Genomic DNA, 23,223 nt, shown 5'->3' with positions numbered 1-23,223 from the left:
ATCGCACTACCGCGTCCGACTTGACGGTGCGGAAGGGGGAGTGGAGAGACGCTGGGAGAGGACTCAAACACTCACTCACATACACTCACACACACACACACACACACGCATTCATCATCCTCGCACATACACACACTCACACACACTCACTCACACACACTTTGGAGGAGGAAGAAGACGCACCGAAAGACGCACGAAGGTCAGCGGCTTTTTTACTCATATTCTGCGGTTTTTTCCCCTCCTTTCTCTTAACGGCAGTCGAGAGAGAAAAGTTTCCAGAAACAGAGAGGAGAGGAGTGTGGCTCGGTCTGAGCACGCAAACACAAGCAGGCGCGCTTCTTTTTGTCTGTGTGCGCCTTGGAGATAATTCTTGTCTTTATTCGTCTTTTGAATTTAGATTTTTTTTCCTCTCTTTTGAATTTTACGCACTTCGCTGCTGCTGCGGGACCTCTCCTTTGCGGGTTTCTTTGTGCGCAAATTGACACTCAGGAGGGGTAGTGTGAAAAGAAGAAGAAGGAGGAGAAGGAGAAAGGGAAGACGAGGAACCGGACCAGGGCGGACCAGAGGGGGGCAAAAACTCACCAGGTAGGCTCAATTAAAGACGGTGACCGTGCATGTAACCTGCTGCTGCTGCTGCTGCTAATAATAATAATAATAATAATAATAATAATAATAATAGTGATTGGAAATGTTTTGCAAATATACATTTTATGATTTTTATTTTTTATTTTTTTGGAAATGCTTGCAAACATTACTGCATGTGCTTTAAAGTCAGCTTAAAAATTCTATGAGGGGACGTAAAAACAGCTTTAAAGTCATTTTTACGCGCTGTAGCAAAACTATCTGCCTGTGTTATAAGACTGTAGGGATAATAATATCCACATGAGCGGGAGGTAAACACAAACCAAACCGTTTATTTATTTTTTAAAAACGGGATGGGAATGCCTCTAAATACACATTTATATCCAAATTTCTAGCATCCTATGCAGGGTGGGTTGGTTTGCGGAGAGTGTCACGAGAGTGTCAACGGACAAGTTGCTACAGGAATATTTGAGGAAAGAGCGAGAGGATCTCCGATGTATTGTGCGTCATTTTGTGCCGTTTTTAGCTGCTTCATCACTGGAGCGAATGCCGGGTTTGAGTGGCTCTTTTTTCACAAAGGGTTGGAGTAACATCCCAGACAGTCTGGCAGATGAGCTGATGGTTTCCAGGCCGCTCGGGTGATGATATCAAACAGTAGTTCTGGGAATTTCCTCCTGAATCACAGTGAAATCAAAGGATTTCTCAGCTCGCTGAGGGAGGACTGCTGCTGCTGCTTCTGCGTGGCACTTCACCTGGAAATCCACTCATCATGAATGCGTGTACATGTGTTTTGTGTGTGTGCCATTGTGGCAGCGCACGCCTCGTTTCTCCAGGTGAAAAGATCCAACTGGCAAAACTCGCTTTTGTGGAGCAGGACTTCACTTAAGATTCTGCCATTCACACACACGCATTCATCATCCTCGCGCACACAGACGCACACACACATACGCCTGCTGTGATGAAACTAGAGTAACATGGCTGGGAGTGTTTGTGCAGATGGTTGAAAGAATTGACAACAAGTGGAACTGAAGTGGAGTGAATGAATTCAGGGTTTCTATTTGTAGGCACACAGCAGTGTAGAGGGACAGATAACCTTCTGCTGCTGAAAACACTTATTGAACAAGAAAACTCCTCTAATCATTTCATTGTTAGTTCATCTGGTGGTTATTCTCTTTTTTCTGAAAGGAGGCACGCTTCGTATTCATTTTACTATCTTACATCACCGAGAAATCCCCAAAGAAATCATCCTATACTGTTCAACTTTTCCAGCTTTTGCTGCATTTAAGTCACAGCAGCTTAATGCCAAGGAACAGATGAGTAAAACACCTGAGTATATGATGATCTGGCAGGGTTGGGCCTTTTCACAGTCAATTTTATTTGTTTTTTGCCACTTTTTCCAACCTATCAGTCTAATAATGAAGCATCTGTGGGGCTAAGATGGTGGTAAATACCCGTCTTAGGCTGGCGAGGGCCTCCTGAGCATCTGAAGGAGGATGAGTGGTTTTATCATGAATACTAAATGATAGGAGAGGCGTTCGTGTTCATCAGAAAATGAAACTTAATTTATATGTTAGTTATGTGGGGTGTGCAACATGCTTAACAGTGGACCTGAAAAATAATAACAATAATGAGTTTATCCTCAAATATTCCATTTCCTAAACCAACATTTAGAAAAAAAAGCATGTGTATGTGGGGGTTAATGGGGTCAATTCTAAAGGCTCAAAATGTGGGTTCATTCTATCCCAGAAACATGACGATCATATCAGAAATACGCAGACATGCAAATAGAGGCTATTTTCAGAAGTAAGTGAGCCCATGAAATAGGTTAGCCAAACACACTCAACACAGTGACCTCAACACATGAGAGCAGCTCAGCCTATATGCTTGTGAAGTAAATTATTTTAAATGCAAAAAAGGGGGGAACCCATGGGAACATTTGATATGTGCAGTTAATGTGAAATGGATCCTAAGTGGTGCTTTTCCAGTTTCTCCATCCTTAATTTTTAATATGTATAAATGAGTGTGGCTTGTTGCAAAAATAATGCAAGCCTGGACGACGTGTATTTAGTAAAGCCCTCAAAACTCGAGACAGCCCCTAATAAATCTGATGTTGCTAGCCATTTCTGGGTAAAAACGCTCCTTTAGGAGGAATCCTGGCGGTTTCTCCCTGTTAAAAGGGGGTTTTTCCTCCCCACCGTTGCCAAGTGCTTGCTCATAAGGGGTTGTCCGATTCTTGGAGTTTCTCTCCGTTATTGTAGGGTCTTTACCTTACAACTGTTGGTGTGATTTGGCTTTACTTGAACTGAAATTAAAAAACACTGGAGCACTCAGAGTTAAATGAGCAGTGTGGTTTTTTTTACCGGGCGTACATTAAAGTTTAACGTCCATGCATGCAAACAAACACAGAAAGCTAAATACCAGCAATGTTTTCAGGGTTACGTCAACATGATGTTCTACCTGGTGGGTGGCTACAGAGGTATGGTTAGGCTAATATAAGCACAGATAGATGTAGGACAATGGTCAAATTGGTAAATTCCCAGTTCATAGCCTAGAGCACGTCTGAGATTATCCATTTGCAACTGGAGGGTCATCATTAATGAGTTGCTGCATGGTTTCAGGTTAATCAATTTGAAAAAGTCTTGAACAGAACAGAGAGGCCGACATTTACTAAAAACACATGAATAAACTGGTACATGTATCAGCAAATAACATGCGGACAGCGGGATGTTGCTACAGTGCTTCTTCTGGCATAATGCCTGATTGGTTGGTCACAGTCACATGGTGAGAATTTGCTCCTCAGAAAGCTTTGCTTTAGGCCAAGTGGGCAGTTCTACACAACTGTAATCACATTACAGTTACTAATCAAACAGTTATGGTAAGTTCCTCAGTTATCTGCATGAGAGGCAGATAGAAAAAAAGCCGTCGAGCATGCCGTTTTCCCTAGACGAACTCCCGAACCAAGCAGCCAGAGCTTTATTTTCAAAAGTACGGCACGCAGCATCGTAGCCGCCCTTTTCTGCTTGTACCGCCTTCGTTCATAGAATCACTAAAGTGCTCTTTGGTCTGGTTTTCGGCTTTGTGTTCAGGATCAGGATGTAAGCTAGTTTAGCCTGGTTAGCCGATGGCACATTTCCAAATAAGACATAAAAGAAGACATAAAAGCAGCAACTGGGAATGAATAACTTCAGAGACCAGTCTACGATTAAGGTTGGGTTTTGTTTTGGGTAAAGAAATTGGATGTTGTTACCTTTCAGTTAAAGTCTCTTTGAGAGGACTTTCTATTTTCCAGAAAGGCAAATATTTCATAAAAGAGGTGAAGGCTCGCTGGACACTATCCCTAGATGGGTGACCTGGGTGACCTGGTAGATGTTACAAGATAAAAATGGAAAGTAATGTGTAAAACCAAACTCTTTTTGGGTTTTTTTAAGTAGTGCCCATCGGACAGTCTGCCAACTTGTTTCTGGGAGCAGCAGGCAGTTTTTTCAGGGTTTTTATTCAAGATCCGGGCTAGGATTCCCAATCTATGAAGGCTTTTTAAAGAAGCTAATAATAACCTGATAGTAGGATGATTTTGAGACTGAGTTTGTGCTCACAGACTGTTCACCTGTTTGCAGCCAAATCCAGTTTTAATAGAACTCAGAATACAGGCGGAAACCAGAAAACTTCCAGAAGCAAAAATCCCTCGCCTACAGATTCACACGCAGACAAGCAAAAGCTCGGAAGCGTCTGCAGGTTCAGAGTTGAATGAGCCAAATTACTCTAAAAATCTCAGGTTTTTATAGCACCTTTTCTCAGAGTACTAAATAATAACATTTCAAGAAAGAAAAAAACATCCTTATTCCAAGAATTAAATCAAATGTTGTGCGCGAGCTGCCAAATCAGGATGTTTTGAATCATAAATGAACCAAATCATTAAGATCAGTCATTTTTGCTGTTTTCATAAGATAAGAAGCTCGTGTAAGCGCTAAAACAAAAGCTCAAGAGTTCTTTGTGAACTCGAGCTTCATTTAGTTTCAGTTTTTGTCACATTTTGTTCACATTGAGCTTAAATAAACAAACCTTTTGTCATTGAAAGACTGGAAACAGTCACGTTTTCATGTGAAATTTTACTCTTGCTTTGACACAGTGATTGTTTTTTGCCGCGTCATTACTTTCTGTTAAAGCCACCGTAGTTGTAAGGAAAGGCTAACGTAAACTCTTGAGGTGACATAAATGGAAAGCGAGCGCACTGAGAAGTTGTGCTCAGGAAACAACAAGCCTTTCTCGAGTTTCACATCACACGTTATATCCACATTTTTTAAAAGTTTTATAGTGAATGTGATGCAGACCTGTGAACTTTAATTACCTGTTATTACCGCCCGTAATCGTTCCTCCTTTTCCAACCGTCACTCCAGGAAAGACTATTTTTATTTTTTGGTTAAATGGAGAGATTTCTACAATCAGAAAGCACGTTGACCTGTTTGCAGCTGGAAGAAGCAAGAAAAAAAAGGAGGCATCTTTCCTCTAGTCTAGACATGTTTACAGGTTTGCTGAGGGACACTGTTATTATTCAGTTGGTCATTTGTGTAGATGCTACAAAAGTTGTTATTCTAAACAGAATTTGTGAGTTTAAGATAAGGACGTGGACTGGAAGTTTAAAAAGTTGTCTGATTCCGTTTTTTAAAAAATTATTATTTTTTTCCATTTATTGGGTTGTTTGCCTAAAACTCGTTTTTATAGAAGGAAACTGAGTTAGAGCAGCTCTTCTGGAGGTCACCTTGAGTGCCAGTGATCTCTGATATCTGTGTAGACTGAATAAATCCACGTATTTTAAAGAGGATGGTTTCAGTTTTTTGTCTTAGGCAGCTTTTGTCTTTCTCCCTGCTCACTCGACGCCTGCCTGCCTGGCTCCCTGGCTCCCTGGGCTGAGGCTCTCGGAGCCTATTCTGGGCGAGGCGAGCCCACCACCTACACATCCTGCAGGGGTGGAGAGAGGCATGTGGTCCTCCCAGTAACCCAGGCTCGCTGACTGCCACTCCTCTGTTAGCTGTAGGCCTCCGCAGAGCCTCACATGCACACAGGGAGAGTCGAAAAACAAGCCAGTTTCTGAGCTTCTCTCCTGCTTTCTCTGAGTTTGAGATGGCAAGTGACGAGATTCGATCATTTCTTAAAATTAAAGGCCAAGCGAGCGTCGTCGTCAAAGGACGGCGAGTGGGCCCGCAGAAGACGTTTATTCACAGGGATTCACAGATGTTTGTAGACCCACATTTAGAGCTAAAGCAGCAATTTAAAAATGCCATTTTTTGTACATTTTATTACTGTAATAACAAGTTTGAGAACAGAGTTTGCAAAGTACTTTGGCAGGCGAGCTCAGAGGGCAAATTAAAATAGAAAAAACAACTAAAGTTAAGAAAAAGTTGTTTTTTCAAATGAAAACTACAAAACAAGAACTTAAAATGTCTGTAATAAATAACAATACAAGATTAAAATAACAGTAAAATTAAAAAAACAGTAAACTGACAGTAAAATAACAACGTCACTTAAACAGCCCTGTAAAAATGTGTTATAACACTTACACAGTTGTGTGCACAATTCCTGTTTTCCCAGTTTTTAAAGCTATATCCGTGTGATTTATAGCTTTCAGACGGAGAAAACAAACCACTGTTGTGTGTATATATGTGTATACACAAGAAAGCAAAGGGCATGACAGGATTGTAATTGTTGACAGGATTGTAATTAATGCAATGCAATAAATACTTTGTTGCAACGTACATATTTCTTGTACCTTCTCAGTGGAGATATTGTATGCTGGATGGGCAGGTTGTAGCAACCTACCTGTGATGTGTCTGATTTATTAGCATGCTAGACCATATCCAGGTATGATCACCAACATGTGCACCGTGTTTTCTCCACACTCATTTGATCAAGTTCAAATTTCCTCCACGCACTGGAGTTAAATCTTACATGTGTTCCAGTAAAGATTTCCATCTATCTACATGTGTTGTATGAATGCTACATACAAGAGTTATCTGCTCGTGCATTGGTCTGTAGATTCAAGTCTCCACTTTGGAGCAGGAGAAGGACTCACCTGAGGATCAGAGGCTGAAAACAGCCAACATTTCGGTGATGTCTCCCTGAATTTTAATTGTAAACCACACAGGGATCGAATATAGAGAAGCCAGGATTGGGTTGATGCAGTGCTATCAACTAAAACCAATAATAATGTTCATTCAAGCAAAATATGGCACAGAAGCTCAACGATATTTGGGAAAAAAACACTGAATGAGCTGCTTACGCACCTGCATCTGCTGTTAATTATGATTTTACCTTGTTTTTCGATTGTGTTTTGGATGTTTAGTAAGTAAGTTTCAGTTGTAGGTTTTAGTAGTTTTACTGGACTACTGTTGTTCGTAATTATTATTATTATTATTTCACTTCATTTCTGCCTTTTTCTTTGGTTTTAACGTTTACTTCTTTATTTGAGACACTTGGATCGACGTAGGTTAGTTAAAGCAGGGCAAAGCGAAAGCTGTTTGTGGTTTCTGGTGGAAAAGTGGAGGCAGATTTCACCTATCCACGCACCTGTGGACTCCTGATAAACAGGAACCCTGCACATGCCAAGGATAACAAGTGCAGTCCAGATATAATTCCTGTGCATTGTTCTTAGAAATGTGTCTCCATGTCGGCTCACAGCAGCTAATTCAGATGAGCAATGGAGCCTCCAGTGAAGACAGTAAAAACTGCACATTTATTTTTACAACTTTTCTTCACATTCTTCAGCTGTGAAGATTCAAGTGAAAAACTTGACTTCCGTTTTTTTTGTCTCCAAGGTCAAAAGCCCTCATGCTCTCTTTTCAGTTTTAGTGTCTGCTCATTGAGAGAAACTCACATGTTCCTGCTTTGTTGAGATTGACTTCTGATGATCTTAACAAAGCACTGAGTTAGTGTCATGTGAGTGCATCGTTTTTTTCCCCCTTTCTGTTTTCTCCTTAAAGGGCAAATTGATGTTTCTCACCATTTGGCACTCAGCAGGAGGATTTCAGTCAGAACGTGACTGATTTGACATTTCTACATCTGAAGCGTTTCAACGACTCGATCTTAAAGAACTACCACAATCTGTTATTGTTATATTATGGAAGATTAAGATTAAGGAAGATTGTTTCCTGGTACGGAAGTCTAAAATTGCCAGAAGTAAAAATAAATGGGGGGATTGTATTTCAGTGGTTATTTACAGTTTTCAACAACAATTGGAGAATGCTTTTAAAAAATTAAACAAACAAATAAAGCAGAAAAAACACAAATTACTGACTGTAAAATTGCAGGATGTAGCTTTAGCTTATTATACCCACACATTTTACAGAGTATAATCTAAATGGTGGCACTTTTACAACTAAATTTCACCAGAAACAAAAAAGAAAGAAAATATTTATTTGTATTAATGCCTCTGTTTATATATTTGACAATATTTGTTTTTCTATTGTTTTTTATTTCTTTTTATTAATTTATTTTTAATTTCGACAGTGTCAGTCCTCCGTACAACTGAACCAATTAGTAATAATATGTAAATAATACAGTATAAAAATCATCACAAATAACATATTTAATTGCTGATATTTATTTATTATTATTTGGATCAATGCCTCGATCGTTATTATTTTTGCAATATTTATGTGGCACCTTCAATTTGGGGGTGGGGGGGGGGTGTGTGGATTTGGCACTTTTGGCCCTCCACACATTCATCTTCCCACTATATTAATAGGTTTAAATAACTGTTCATCCAATCGTGGTATTTTTTTTTTCCAGATCAATATCTCATGTGTGACTGTTTGTTAGCTTAGCTTAGCGCCTGAGTGACCTTTGACCTTCTGTTTGTCGTCTCTTAGGTATGGCAGCGGTGTTGCCGAGAACCCTGGGTGAGCTGCAGCTCTACAGGATCCTGCAGCGGGCAAACCTGCTCTACTACTACGAGGCCTTCATCCAGCAGGGCGGTGACGACGTGCAGCAGCTCTGCGAGGCCGGCGAGGAGGAGTTCTTGGAGATCATGGCCCTCGTCGGCATGGCCAGCAAGCCGCTGCACGTGCGCCGCCTGCAGAAGGCACTGCGAGACTGGGTCACCAACCCCGCCATCTTTAACCAGCCCCTCACCTCGCTGCCCGTGTGCAGCATCCCCGTGTACAAACTGCCCGAGGGCTCACCCACGCTGCTCAGCGCTCAGGACCGCGCCAGCACCGCCAGCGTCAAGATGCCCAAAGCCATCGCCGCCGCCTGCTCTGACCCGGGGAAGCTGGACGTGGCAAGGGACAAAGTGTCGGCCGGATCACCACTGCAGGGCAGCAGCGAGGTGAGGTTCTGGTCGGGCCACAGCAATGATAGCGAGCACAGCCTGTCTCCGTCAGACCTCGGCTCCCCATCTTCGCCCAGAGAGGCTTTAGAAGCTCTGGACGCAGCCGCCGTCCAGTCGGTCATGGAGTGTGTGGACAGAATGGCGCCCGGCCTCCCAAAGGCGGACCTGGCTGAGGTTAAAGAGCAGCTGAAGAACAACAAGAAGCTAGGAAAGATGATCGGACACATCTTTGAAATGAGCGATGATGATCCGCGAAGGGAGGAGGAGATCCGGAAGTACAGCGCCATCTATGGACGCTTTGACTCCAAGAGGAGGGACGGCAAGCACCTGACGCTTCACGAAGTGGGTGAACGCATATTTTTCTGGTTAATGTTATCCTGTGGGGGTCTTCCTGTGTAACCTGAGTTATCTGTACGTGTGTGTCCCACAGCTGACGGTGAACGAAGCGGCGGCACAGCTCTGCATGAGGGACATGGCTCTGTTGACACGCCGCGACGAGCTGTTCGGACTCGCCCGGCAGATTTCCAGGGAGGTCACCTACAAATACACCTACCGCACCAGCAAGTAAGAGCCCCTTTCCTTACTGAAGCCGACTTCAGATTTAAGTTGTTTGGTTTTAAAGCTAAAATGAGCCGACAGTGTTTGGACTACACATGTGACCATCTGTCTAAGCCCATCATGAATCACGTGTTCACATTTCTTGGCGTTTGTGATGCTTTCATTTTTAAAAAGCTTTCCCCAGGTAAATTGTCAGCTCAGCGAATTCTCAGCATAAAAACTGGATGTCAGCGGTTGCAAGGGAACTGACATGTGTGCATTATGACTTTTCTCTGCAGGTCTCGCTGTGGAGACCGAGACGAGCCGTCACCTAAAAGAATTAAAACAGAGGTAAGGTCAGATTTTTGTCAATTTGCGTCATGATTTCAACATTTGTCAAATATTTTTGGACTTTACTGAGATGTCTCTATTTCCTTTAAACTATCAAGAGACTGTCCTAACTCTGGACTGTTCCTCCAAGCTAAAAAAGCTTCTCAGACTCTCCATGGTGTTCATTAGTTTTCCTTGTTCGATTATAAAATTTACTGATATCCAAAAATCACTATCTGACATGATTTTAACATTTAAAAGGTGCTTCATACTGTAATGTAAACACCCTAAAATATTACAGGAGAACAAGAAAGAACCTCAGCTATCACATAATCCAATATTAGTAGCACTTGGCGACTGTGGGGAGGAAGAACCACCCTTTAACAGGAAGAGGCAATGAGAAATTCAGGAAAGATCTAATTTTTTTGTTGGAATAAAAGGTTTTAACTTGTTTTGTCCTAACTGATTGCAACCTGAATATATTTGGGGTTTTGGACAGTTTCTGGACCCCTCAGGGCTTGTCTTCTACCAAACAGTCATTTTAAAATGAGAAAGTAATCCCTAAGAAATGTTTCCTATTCATTAAATTCACCAGTTTATTTGAAAACACGATGACCGGAACTGCCTTGCTGGCTATTTTTCAGTATTTAAAACGTGCGAAATGTAAAGATGTGGCCAGCTGGAGCTCCTCTGCAAGACTTTTTCAGGAACATTAAGGGCGAATCAGCATCACCATTGAATAGAGTACAAAGGACTCTCAGTGCTCCTCTCCTGACACAGTTGACTGAGAGAGTTGTCTTTGAATAGCTCCTCTCAGCGTGTAGACCTCTGATCGAAAACATGTGGCGGACGCACACTCGGCTGGGACCTCGGAGCTGCAGATAAGCCGACACCTGCTCACAAAAACTACTCTGAGCTCTTAAAGATGGGGGAATTTCTGCAGAAATCCACAGTGAGAAAAAACTCCCCCGAGTCTGTTAATAAACAAATCAAAGGAAGTTGTATTGTGTAAGCTTTGATAAACCCAAAAACCAAAATAAGTAGCAAGAAATAGCAACAATACTACTTCTTCTTTTAAATAAATAAGCTTTATTAGTGTGTTATTAATTAGTTTTTAAATTGTAACATGAAAGAAAATAGTTGCAATTATTTATATGTTAACAAAATAAGTTCAAACTAATTAATAACAAAGTAAAACGCTTCTTAGCGACTTTAATCATTTTAATAAAATCCGCCTCCAGAAATGATATTGTTTTCTTATTTTAATTGTTTAATTGTTCTTTTCTATTAAAATGTTCTCTATATTGCCTGGAGTTTTCATTAATATTATCATTTTTAAATACCAGAACAAGCCTTGAACAGCGTATTTTGTGCAAATTTAACCTCTAAAAATTCTTGGAAAACTGTCTTTGACCTGCTGCTCTGTTGCTCTGCTGTATACAGTTTCATGTGCTCAGTGAAGGGTGAAACATAAAACTAACCGTTAAATGTTATTTAAAAAATATCAGCCACAAATTGGATGTCAGTTCAAAAAAACACCTTCGTGCTTTGAAAATAGTCCCCTAAGGTAGCTTTGCATGAATCACAGTTTAAAATAATCCATCTTTATATCATACTGAGCCTCCCCCTTCAAGCCAACTTTCTTTTGATTGGCTACCACTCCCAAACAGAAGGTTTAAAAAGCAGGTGGGTGGAGCATATAAGGAATTCCCTCTTACTGACATCATAAAACCCCTGAGTAGAAAAAACTGTTTGTGTGTTTGGAGCAGCTTTTAAAGAGTTCGGCTCATGGGGATTACCTGCACATACACTGACCTCATTATACTCTACCCGTGTGAAGATTTGCTGGTGACTGACACTTCACCAAGATGTTAGCTGTCAGTTACAGGGTTGGGATTTGTAGTTTCATACTAAAACACCATATTTTCTTGACTACTGAGAGAAACTCAATTTCTTCTTGGCTCTGAGAACCAACCAGAACCTTCAAATGAATCTTAAAGAAACAATAAAATGGAAACCCAAGACATGTATACGTGTTTGTCTGTCACACCAACAGGAGAACTTCTTCGACATCCAGGAGGCACTGCAGGCCATCCACATGCGACAGGAGATGCTGAGGGAGCAGCTGGCGTGCGCCAAGTCGAAAGGAGAGGAAACCGTTGGACGAAATCTGCAGGTAGCCATAACAAACACTTGCCATCTCAATTCCAGAGAAGCAGCTGATATTTTGAAGCCTAAAGAGTTTATAAAAAAGTGGCTAAATCTACTGCAGTGGTGATCATTCAAAAAGGCTGTTTCCTAAGAGCAGACGTCAGCACTTTGTATTTATTTTCCTCATCTGGATGTCTTTTGAGGTTGATCGCCCAGAGTTGTCTTATTGGAACGAATGTCGTTCCTCACCATGTCGCCAGATGTTTGAGGCAGTCCTAGTTAGACTCTTCACTGGTTTCCACGCCACCGCTGCTGCTGCTGCTGCTGTTCATAATTAGAGCCGGAGTGTAGGAGGACAGCTTTATGATCACTCATTAGCCAGAAAACATTTCTGTTCCCTGTGTGAACACATGTGGCCTAATGTATATGTACTCCAGCTGATCACTCAGTGTTTGTTACACCCGTCACACTGATGTGATTTCCGCAGACGGCATTCAGGAGAAGAAGAGATTTCACGGCTGTGTTCGCACTGCAGGCCTCTCTGAACTGCTGCTTGTCTCTCCATGCATGGACGTATCCTGCTGTAATTTAAAGTGACAGAGACTGACAGCAACCACACTGCACTGTTGTTTGTCAGACTTCACTTCGCTGAAGCTCATTTAAGGAGGTCATTTTCCTGCTTTGTAAATTCAAGCTCTTTCCCCGGGTTGGTTTAACGCACCCAGGAGGCAGATGCAGGGGGCAAAGGTTCACCCTCAGTCAGGTCACTCAGATTTAGGTCAAACCTCAAAGCAGTTCAGAGATATCGCACATGCCGTTTACCTTGCGGGTTTGAAACCTCACACGGGTGGATGACAGGATTAAAAAAGGATCTAGAAATCTTCATCGTGCTTCATAGTCATCCTCTAGGTATTATCTATTATAAATGAAGCAAAAAAACAACAACCGTGAGGCAGAGAGATATTTGCACTGATTTACATTAGGCCATGTTTAGTTTTAGCTCACATGCTTCTCCTTTGCCCTTCAGTAAACAGCAATTTTTTTTTAATCAGAAAGCATTTTCTCTCTTTTCTACTTAACCTGCATGTTAAATAAGTACAATATCAGAAACTAGAAGGTAATAACTTTGAAATTAAGACACTGCATTTATCAAAAAGAATAAAATTCAGCAAAAATCAGTGGATTTTAAAGGATTTATTCATATGTATCAATTAATCTGTGTATGAAGGTAAAACTGGTTTAACCTCAGATGCTTCTTCGTGATCTCACAGCTTGTTTAGCAATTATATGCAGAGGTGTAGCTAAAGAGGGGGAGCTGGGGTGGCCTTGGTGCCCACCTATAATTATACCAGAGCAACCATGTGTGGAAGTTACAGCGATTGTAGGAAAAGCTGTGTTGTCCTCCTTACAAAATATAACAAATGTTAAGTCACATAATAATATGCAATGAAAGCAAATTTACAACAACAAAACTTTTTTAAGTTGAGAAGAATAAATGAGTTCATTTTGCCTGTCGTTCCCGACTCCCTATGTGTGAGATGTTTTCTTAACTTCTACCACTCAGTAAACTAAAACACTGGGTTAGCTCGCCGTTAAATCTCATGCTTCAGGCGAGCCGCCATATTGTTAGAGGGCAGCGATGTCTCCTGATGCACATTTATGAAGGCAGTAAGTTTATCCACGACTAAATAGTTTTAACTGGTTTGTTTTTTATTTCCCACGGAGCCTCCCCACCTCCACCGACTGGTTTTTGTGCCTGGAGAAAATCCTGGAAACGCCTGTGTGCGTGACCATGACCTTTTCCTCAACGGTCTGAGTGTCACTGTATTTACTTGAGTCATTATTTCTGTAGTTGGTATTAGCAATAACTGAAGGTCAAATTTATATTGAAAAATTCCTGCCATTATGCATTAACTCCTACTTTAATGAAGGTTTCTTTTTTGTTTTAGAGATTACTTGTAATCCTAATCCAACAGTTACAAGTAATTTGCACTTAAAATGTCCTTTATTTCTTAAAGGTGCATTGAATTCCTCTTTTGTTTATTTTATAACATTGGAACAAAGTCCACATTGTGGTTGGTACTTGATTAAAAGTTTCTTTGAAGATTTTTAAACCAAGAACTGGATTTAAATTTGTTTGTTCTCACTTTCGAGGTCGTCTTTACGTGCACCTCTGGACCGTACTAGTTTGTATTTTTACCTGTTAAAGACCAGTAAAGCTCAGGATCCACTTTTTTATCTACCTATAATGTCTCAGCAGATCCATTTATCGCAGTCTTACTGAGAGTCCACAGATGAAAGTCACATCTTCATATAAAAGCTTGTGTTTTCTAACATCTAGCACAGGGGTCTCCAACTTCAATCCTCGATTGCTACTGTCCTGCAGCTTTTAGATGCATCCTTGTTCCAACACACCTGAATCACATGAATGGCTTGTTACCAGGCCTTTGCCAAACTTGATGGCATGCTGAAGAGGTAATTCCACCATCTGATTCAACTGTGTTGGAGTAGGGACAGTAGTAGAACAGTAGCTCTCGAGGACTGGAGTCGGAGACCGCTGATCGAGAGACTGCAGAAGATATTTTTACCCACAGTTCATATCTGACTGCTGTTTGTTTGTGTCCACCAGATGCAATTGGAGCGTCTGCTGGCGAGGCAGATGGAGATCCTGCAGGATGCCGCTGTCCAGGAACGACTCCAGGCTCTGGACTGGAGGATCCCCCCCGCCGCCTTAAAGTACCTCAACAATGCACAGAACACCAACGGAAACGCAGCCGTTGATGCCAGCAGAGACAGCCAAGGTAGGGCGGCCGTTAACAGAGGCGTGTTTCACCCCCGCTGTTAGATATGTACTATTACAGAAACATAAGAAATGAATTCAAATGTGACATGGAAATGAGGCTACATTTTAAAAAGGGATGAAGATAAAAACCACCCACGGCCCTCATGAAATCCCGCCGTCTTTGATGCTTATCAACGGAAACCTGAACTTATCAAAACATTTCTGGTCGCAACAGGCACACCTCCTCAGTATGAGGTCATACTTGTCAGTACAGCCGATAACAACACAATTAAAATTACACAACAAAGGAATTTAAAAAGGTGGAGTCTTTTCAAATTTTTATGATGCCTTGCTTTGGTTTGTGCAAGGAGAAAATACTTTTGACTCCAAACCAGTCAATCCAACGTTTAAGGTGTGATCATAAAGTTAAAGGACTCTGGCATTTAAATGGTTATGTGAAGTTTACCAAACATTTCTCTTGAAGCATATTATTATCTAGTAATAAATCTCCCAGGACATGTGCGAAAGACGATCTTTCCTCACTGTGATTAACTTTGTAGGTTCCTGACTGAATAAAGAGGTTAAATGCAACTCTGAAAGCAAACTGAAACTCAGGAATATTAAAAAAAAAGGCCCAAACTGCTTCCAGTAAACCATAAATCTGTTTTTCTGTCACATATTAGCAGAAGAAAAGCTTTTTTTATGCAAAACTGCCCATGACGGCTTCCGCGAAAGCATAAATCTCCACTCTGTTTGGTTTGTTGCAGTATTTTAGCACCTTTTGCTAGTTGTTGTTGGTCTTAATCACAGTTGGAAGTAAAATGAGTAAATCTCAGAGTAACTAAACTTTGACCTGATTGTTTTTACCCCTTGCCATTCACTGGAAATGTTCTTCTTTTTTTTTTTTAAATCTATGGCTGCAAAAAAAGAAGATCCAGCCAAAAACAAACCTTTGATATAAAAACACCCAGAACTGATTTCCAGTAAATTAAAAATTCTATATTTGTTTGGCTTTTTCAAGTATTTTTAGTATCTTTTGTTGGTTGTGGCTGGCTCACTGGTGCCCCCTGTGTCTAATCAAGAGAAAACACCTAGTGTTTTTTTCCTTTGTAGCTTCCTTGGTAGTTTATATGTTTAGTGTATGATAATCTCCAATAAATGGAGACTATGATGGGCATTTTTTCTGTCAATGAGCTAAAAAATAAAATTTAATAATATAATAATAGTTTAATAGTCACTCACATCTGTTTTCAGCAAAACATAAACCTCATATTTGTGCGGCGTGTTCGAGTCTTTTTAGATTCCTGCGCGATTGTTATAGTTGGCTCAATGTTGCCCCCTGTGTCCAGTTAAAAGAAAGCACCCAGCAGGTCTTTCCTTGGTAATTTTAATATTTTTGTTTTGAAACATAACTTAACAAAAATTGCCTGGCTAGTTTTCAGATTTTTAAAACTGATACCAGTGTAGTGATTTAAATATGTGATATTCAGGTTTTTGCTCTTATCAACTTTGCATCAATGAGCTGTTGTGTTTGTTGCAATCCAAGCACATGCTTACCCTAAGTTGCACCGGACCTCTGGTGGACAAACTATGCAAAATCAACACTCAAAAAATGGTTTAAGTGGGTTTCTGTCGTCTCGTCTTTTTATATTTTTAAAGTTTCTAGTCACATCAGCAATTATTGCCCTTCCTATAAATCAGTCCGGTTTTTTTGTTAAACATCTCAGGAGTTGAACCCGGCCGCTCTCAGTCATATGGCATGTAGTCATCCGCTCAACGCACTGAGCTAAACTGGAACCCAGTCAGTTTTTTGTGATTAATGAGCAGAGATCAAAAATCTTGAGTCTAGAAAAACATATCCCTTTTTTGGCTTGTCTAAGCATTATTAGCATCTTTTCTTGTTTTTGTTTTAGTGACTCACTGCTGCCCCCTGTGTCCAGTCAAGAGAAAACACCCAGCTGGGGTTTTGTTTTTGAGCCAAATCTTTGCTCTTTGTTGGTCTTTAAGCTGAATAGAGGCCGACATTCTTGGAGTGCACCAAGTAATTTACAGACATACTTCATGTCATAAATGTCACAGGATGCGTGGATGGAAACAACACCTATAGGTGCTGATTTTCCACACCCGGCCGCCGTGGCAGCTGTCACCTTTTATTTTGTATTTTTTCTTCATCTCCATTTGCTCCCACTCCAATTTCTCAAACAGAGACGTTGGGGGGGGGGGGGGGGGGGGGGGGGGGGGGGGGGGGGGGGGGGGGGTGCGCATCATTATTCAGGATCTTACTTCTCCTCCAGGCCTCATCTCATTTTTATCCTTTTCCTCCCTCACCCACTCCCGACAGCTCATTATATCGCTGTTCCCACAAATCCCACAATGCACCTGTAATTATCACGCCCACGCCTGTTTACCTCCAGCCAGTTGCCTGGAGGGGGGCGTCTCTATCTCTCTCTCGCTGTTTACTTCTCTCTCTCTCTCCTCCCCCTCTTCTTCTCTGCTCTCCTTTCTTATTTTCTTCTTCTTCTTCCCCCCTTTTGTCATTTTTTTCTTCTCCTGCAGGTTTCCTTTTTAGTCTCTCTTTCTCTGCCCCTTTATGTTTTATTCCACTGGGATAAAACCCTGAAATTTAACAACAAACTGCTCAGTAGAAGCACCTTTTTTTTTGCATTTTTTAAAATTAAAAACAATAAGAAATGTTGAGTGTTAATGCTGGGAATTTTAAACAGCGTGGATGCTGAGATAGTTTTTAAAAAGTTGGCTTTCAATAAAAGAGTTGATTTATCTGCAGAGGCTGAAAGATTAAATCATGGGGTACATGCAGCGTCCATCCTGGCTTTCCATCATTTGAGATTTGACTGCAGCTTTTTTAATTTCATTATCTTCCTACACATTAATTTAATGGCACCCAGCTCCTTAAATTCCCATAAGAGCAATGGATGAGGACTCACATATATAGGAGACTTGTATGGCCAATAAGGCAAGTCTGTTTCACCTAATTTGAAAAGAAGAAAGAAAATAACTGCAGTTTCTGACCGTTCTAGCTAAAACATCTGGATATTTTTAGATATTTTGCAGATTTTCTGGAAGGTTAGATGAAACATGGCATCCTTGAAAAGTCAGGCTAAAAGCAACACTTGGAGCAGCTGCTGGTCTGCGAAATATACTTTTATTTTCCCAGCAGAACTAAAATGACCAAAACTAGGAAGTCTGTATGTCATGTCATGTTATAATAGCAGACCTCATTATAAGGGTATAATTAACCTCAGTCTACTGCATATTTATTTGGTAATCAAACAGTGATGTTATATTAATCGATTAGTTAATTTTAGTAAATGACTTTGTTAGAGTCACTGCATTACACTGTTTGTACAAACTCAGCATTGTACAAGTAGTGTATAAAGTACATTTGGTTGCTTAACAAAGCTTTTATTGTGAAACATTTTAGGAAACATGCATTCATTTTCTTAACAGCTTATTTAATTTGGGGTCTCGTGATCAGGGAGTACAGCTGTCACAGGCCGAGAGGCGGACATCCTCAACATGCTAAAGAAATAAATGTCAGACTTACTTTTATCTTTTAGGAAACATGACAAAAAGAGAGAGAAATGACACATACAGAGAAGTGAGGAAGACGATCAGACAGGCAGAGATGGAGATTTATGATGATGAACATTTAATGATCCTGTCAGGTAGCTTACAGTTTACTCTAATGTACTGTGATTACATTAAACACCACTGTTTATAATGTCTCTGGATAAACTATTTAAACCTGAATATGTTAGTTGTAACAGCAAATGTATTATTTTACACACTATGTGTGACACCGCCTTAAAAATGAAAGTGAAAAGCTGCAATGTCACTGTCCTCTAAGTTTATGCAGTGCCTTTTTTATGCAGTCATCGGGGATTACACAGACAGTGTAAACACTTCATATGAAGTCCAGCTGAACAGGCTCAGACAGAAGTAAATCTTACGATACCTTCTTCTTATTAAAGCCCGTCTACCCTTCAAAGAAAAGAAAAGGACCTTTATATCTATTTCAGCATAATTGAATAATTTTATCCCAAAAACATAACTCTATCTCCTTTTTTGGAAAAAGTACATGGAAACTTCAGCAAGCAGGAAATATATGAAAGGCAATATCTTTTTGTACAGCACATGTTGTGTGATTGAAAGCTGCACTATTAGCTACAAAAATGACAAACAGTCATCTGGCTCTAATGTCACATTTCTTTGTATTCTGTGTAAAATTCATACCTTATACATGATAAAATATCAGCAAAACAATCCCAAGACAGGAGGCTAATGTGCATATGAACAACTAAATAACAGCTGCATTGGGCACGAGCAGTCGAATATGGTGGAAAATACTGTCACAGCTTCCCCTCATCCACCCTTTTCTCCTCCGTCTTTGTTTCTTTTTTGTCTCTCAGAGGGAATAAAAGGCAAACATGAGGGATCAGCAGCTTAACACACACACACAAACACACTCATTTTGTTGCTACTGGGAATATTGAACATGTAAAACAAAGCTGGTGTTACATCAAACATCTGGGCTGATGTTGACTTCTATCCCAGTGGATTTACTTTAGCTTAATCTCAGAGATAGTAGGTGAAATTTTCGTTTTGTACTGGGCTGTTACTTACTGAATATTTTTTATGTCACTATTGGTTGTTATTCCCTGAAATTCCTGGTGAAAATAGTGGCAAAGAGGGCAGTTATAAAAAACAGTTTAAGGTACTTTAAAGGTTCTTTAGCTCACTTTTCTTTGAGGAACTGATTGGGAAAGCTAACTGTATTCAAGATGTAAAATCTGAGTTTTTGCCTTTATTTTTCATTTTTTCCAGATGAACGACCAATAAACTTGCGAGTGGTAAGTCAGAACATGCAGGAAGGCGACCTCCCACTGGGCAAGCAGCTAGCCAATGAACTGAAGCGCCATCACAACCACATCAACAGCAACAACAGCAACACAGATGAGACCAAAACACCAGCAACAGGTTAGTGATGGCGACTAACCTGAAATGATATTCATACAAAAAATGTAATGATTTTTCAAATGAGCAGGAAGTTAAAAGGCTGTGCCTTACTCAAAGACACTTTGGACAAGATTTAAGCTCATGAAAGGATACATACAACAAAAGTGTTTTACAGTAATTGCTCTGCAGGCCTTGTTTGTTATTATAAAGCTCTTTGCTGATGACATTCTCCTTTTTCCTTCAGAAAATGGAACGTCACAGCGGGCGTCCACGAACGCAGAGAAGAAGACCATCAAGTCAGAGCCTGAAGACTCCACATAGTGCCTCCCGCCTCACCATTCGACCCCCCCCCCTTAGTACCCCGCCCCACTTCATTCTACTCACACTTGACAGTATGCAGTTACTATCCATCAATAGATACTAAGCAAGCACAGACACAGTAGAGCCTTAACAACCAATGTTGCCTCATGAATAGCATTTATTTTTCTTTGATTTAGTATGTTTGTTTCTTTGTTTTCAAAGGTATCTGCCAAAGCACCGAAAGAGCATTTTGAGAAGTTCTTCAGTGCTCTCTGGTCTTTGTCTGTTGATTAGTTGTACACATTAGATGTACCTGTAATTTAAGAGTTATCTATTGCAGACATTTGTGTCCTCTTTACCTCTGCCTTGGTGTTGGTTTTTCTGCTTTTTTTAGACAGCCAGAGTGCAGGCTGTGATGCTGGGGCTGAATCTTAACTCACGCGTAGATTCAAAGATGGGGAAAAAAGCTAATTTCTGGAAAACTTTTGCCATGGTTCTGTAAGTTTAGCTTCTTGATAACACTTTATATTTCCCAAATCTGAAAGGGGACATTATCAGATTTGGCATTTATTTACAAAATATTTAACAACCACGTTTTTGATAACGTTCAATAGTATAAATGAATTGGAAAAAACATTCGTGGTCCCCAGAGGACGAATCTCAGGCCTTGTTCAGACTGCTAGCTCAAATCTGTTCAGAATTTGGAAAATAAAAACTCATTAAATTTGATTATTCCAAACAGGGCCCATTTGGAGGTGCCTTAAAATGAGGGATTTAAGTAGACTTTCAAAAGCTAATTTTGGGCTAATCTCCCCTTATTGTTGGTAACGCTTTATAAAAGTAATATTTAAAGGCGATGACATCTGTGCCAAAACTCAGGATAAATAGCTAAATATTTTATGTGTCGTGTCTGAGTATTTTATTCAGTATATGTAGGAATCGGAATTTCAGTGAGTCAATCAGTTACCTACTTTGGTCAATATCTCTGGACTAGCATCAAATTTGGACATTCATACTCCCCAGAGGATGAATAAGGGGGCACATCTACATGGCTAGTTCAGTTTTTTGACATTTGCAGTTTAGTTTTTAGAAAGTCTGACTAGCAACAAGAGAAGAAAAAAAGAAGAAACACCACGCTTCTATTCAGCCGGCAGATCTATGTTCCTGCCCTCACCTATGTTCTGGTGAGGGCCAAAGGAGCTCAATCAATTGGGGGGGGGGGGGGGGAGCTCAGAGTAGCGAAAAGAGCAAATTGAGGTGGTTCATTTGACCTGGATAGCTCTTGGACTTCTAGGTAAAGTGTTTTAGGCACGTCCTCTTGGAAGGAAGCCCTGGGTTAGACCCAATCATGCTGAAGAGATTTTATCTCTTGACATTTGCAGTCTGAATAAAGTCAAAAAAGCTCTATAACAAGGAGATAAAGTAGCACAAATTTTGAGAAAAAAGTTTTTTGTTGTTCATGACATAAATTACACTCAGTTCCTTCCCATCACGTTCAGCTGCTTTTGTATTTAGTGCTTTTTAGCAAGATGGTGGCTTAATGTCACTGTGACCACTTTAGTTGCTAATACTAGCATTTAGCTCAAAGCAACACACATACAGGGTGTCTCTAAATCAGTGTAATACTAAACAGAAGTTAACAAGACATCCATAAATCTTCTAAAGTCTAAAAATGACCAAACATGAAAACATAAAAGTTTTTATTGTAAAATATGTTAAAGTAGCATTTTAAGATAAAAGTGATAAAGGTAGGTTTTTTTCATGACTTTAGAAGCAAAGCTTAACTTTTTAGAATAACAAGAAGCTTTTTTAAAAAAAAATATTTATTTTTTATTTTAGCTGCGTTTAGCTTGTGTCATCTTCTGAGCCTCCGTCACTCTCCCAATCCTAACGTAGGTGTCTGCATACTGTAACTTGAAACAAAGGTGTAAGTACTGTAGGGAGACTGAGTTAAGATACAGCCCCTGTAGCAGTTCCTATTTTTTTATTGTGTTTTTCATTTTTTTATCGTTCACTTCAAATAGGGAAACTGGTGAGGTGGGATTAATCCTCCCTGCCTCGCTCTTGTCTTGTGTATATTTATGGGATGGGAGGTAATTTAAAAAGAGGATGTACAAGAGCTGTTGTGGAGTAGCACCAGGGGACCTCTGTCATCCGTCTTGGCAGAATGGCTGGGCTGGCATGCCAGAGGCCGAGCTAATTGGTTCATTTCACTTTGTAATTTAGCAAAACACTGCTGTTGAACCAAAACCACGCATCTGCAAACAGGGAGTATTTCAGGAATAAAAAGATGCCTGTGAGGTTTTTTAGAACAGATCCAACAAGCTCCCAGCAGCCCCGTGGGTTAAGGAAAAATTTTCTGAAGACAGAATTAAAATCTTGCAGGTTTGCAGGTTTTGTTTTTTTTATTTTAATTTCAACAGCAGCTTGGGGGGGGGGGGGGGGGGGGGGACTCCTGTTTGCCGCTGCTGTGTGTGGAGCAGCAGCCTGGGTCTGTAAATAGTACCGTGATAACAAATAGTGCTAGCCTAATCTCTCAAACCAGGGTTTTTCCTTTGTCGAGTGTAACTCTGCTGTAGATTTTTGGTGTCAATACAATGTTTATGTATGTAGAGCAAAAACATTTAAAAACAAAGAAAAAGAAATCTTTTAAGTGTCACTGAGGAAAAAAAATACAACCACGTGAAAGTGTCTGGTATATAAAAAACATGCTTTACATGATGATAATGTTGTTAGCCTTAGCTCTTAACAGTGTTTAATCCACCTGTGATGGCCATCAGTGCATATTTCAAATGTGTTTTTGCTGTTTAGAGGTAGATACATAACAATTAAGTGTTCGCTGTGTTTTTACGTGTTCGCCACATTGTGTAAATATGTCTGTTTGGTCCGAGATGATGATGATGATGACGTCCAGACAGTTTTTGGTCAGACTCTTACCTTGCCCCCCTCTACAGATAGTTTTAGTCTCACTCGGCGTAACGACAGGCCAATGCAATATTTATGTAAGTAATAAGTCTATTTGCATTTATATGGATTCATCTTTTTGTGCTCAGTAACTGTATGTCTGTCATCAGGGTGGGAAATGTTTGTGTTGTCTCGCTTTTAGTGCACAGAGCACCATGTTTGTATTTAAAGACATCATTCTTATTTCACAAAAATTCCATGAGGTGGTTTTGTTTTAACTAGCAAAGACTTGGGCTTGTAAAAAAAAAAAAAAAAAAAAAAAAAATATATATATATA

The 23,223-nt window shown here is 40.3% G+C and overlaps 1 protein-coding gene across 1 annotated transcript; it reads left to right on the top strand.

Annotated features, from left to right (window-relative positions):
- Window positions 1–22,241, top strand: LOC146491651 (NGFI-A-binding protein 1-like). The gene is made up of 9 exons (XM_085151623.1): window positions 1–199; window positions 490–585; window positions 8,445–9,247; window positions 9,336–9,469; window positions 9,742–9,793; window positions 11,829–11,948; window positions 14,553–14,724; window positions 19,551–19,703; window positions 19,927–22,241. The coding sequence occupies exons 3-9, from the start codon at window positions 8,447–8,449 to the stop codon at window positions 20,001–20,003; spliced, it is 1,509 nt and encodes a 502-aa protein (XP_085007749.1). The 5' UTR covers window positions 1–199; window positions 490–585; window positions 8,445–8,446; the 3' UTR covers window positions 20,004–22,241.
- The last annotated feature ends 982 nt before the right edge of the window (window positions 22,242–23,223 follow it).

Source organism: Neolamprologus multifasciatus, chromosome 23, assembly GCF_963576455.1.
Source record: "Neolamprologus multifasciatus chromosome 23, fNeoMul1.2, whole genome shotgun sequence".
Classification (NCBI taxonomy): domain Eukaryota; kingdom Metazoa; phylum Chordata; class Actinopteri; order Cichliformes; family Cichlidae; genus Neolamprologus; species Neolamprologus multifasciatus.
The sequence above is the reverse complement of the archived record's forward strand: the minus strand, read 5'-3'. Positions and strand labels throughout refer to the sequence as shown.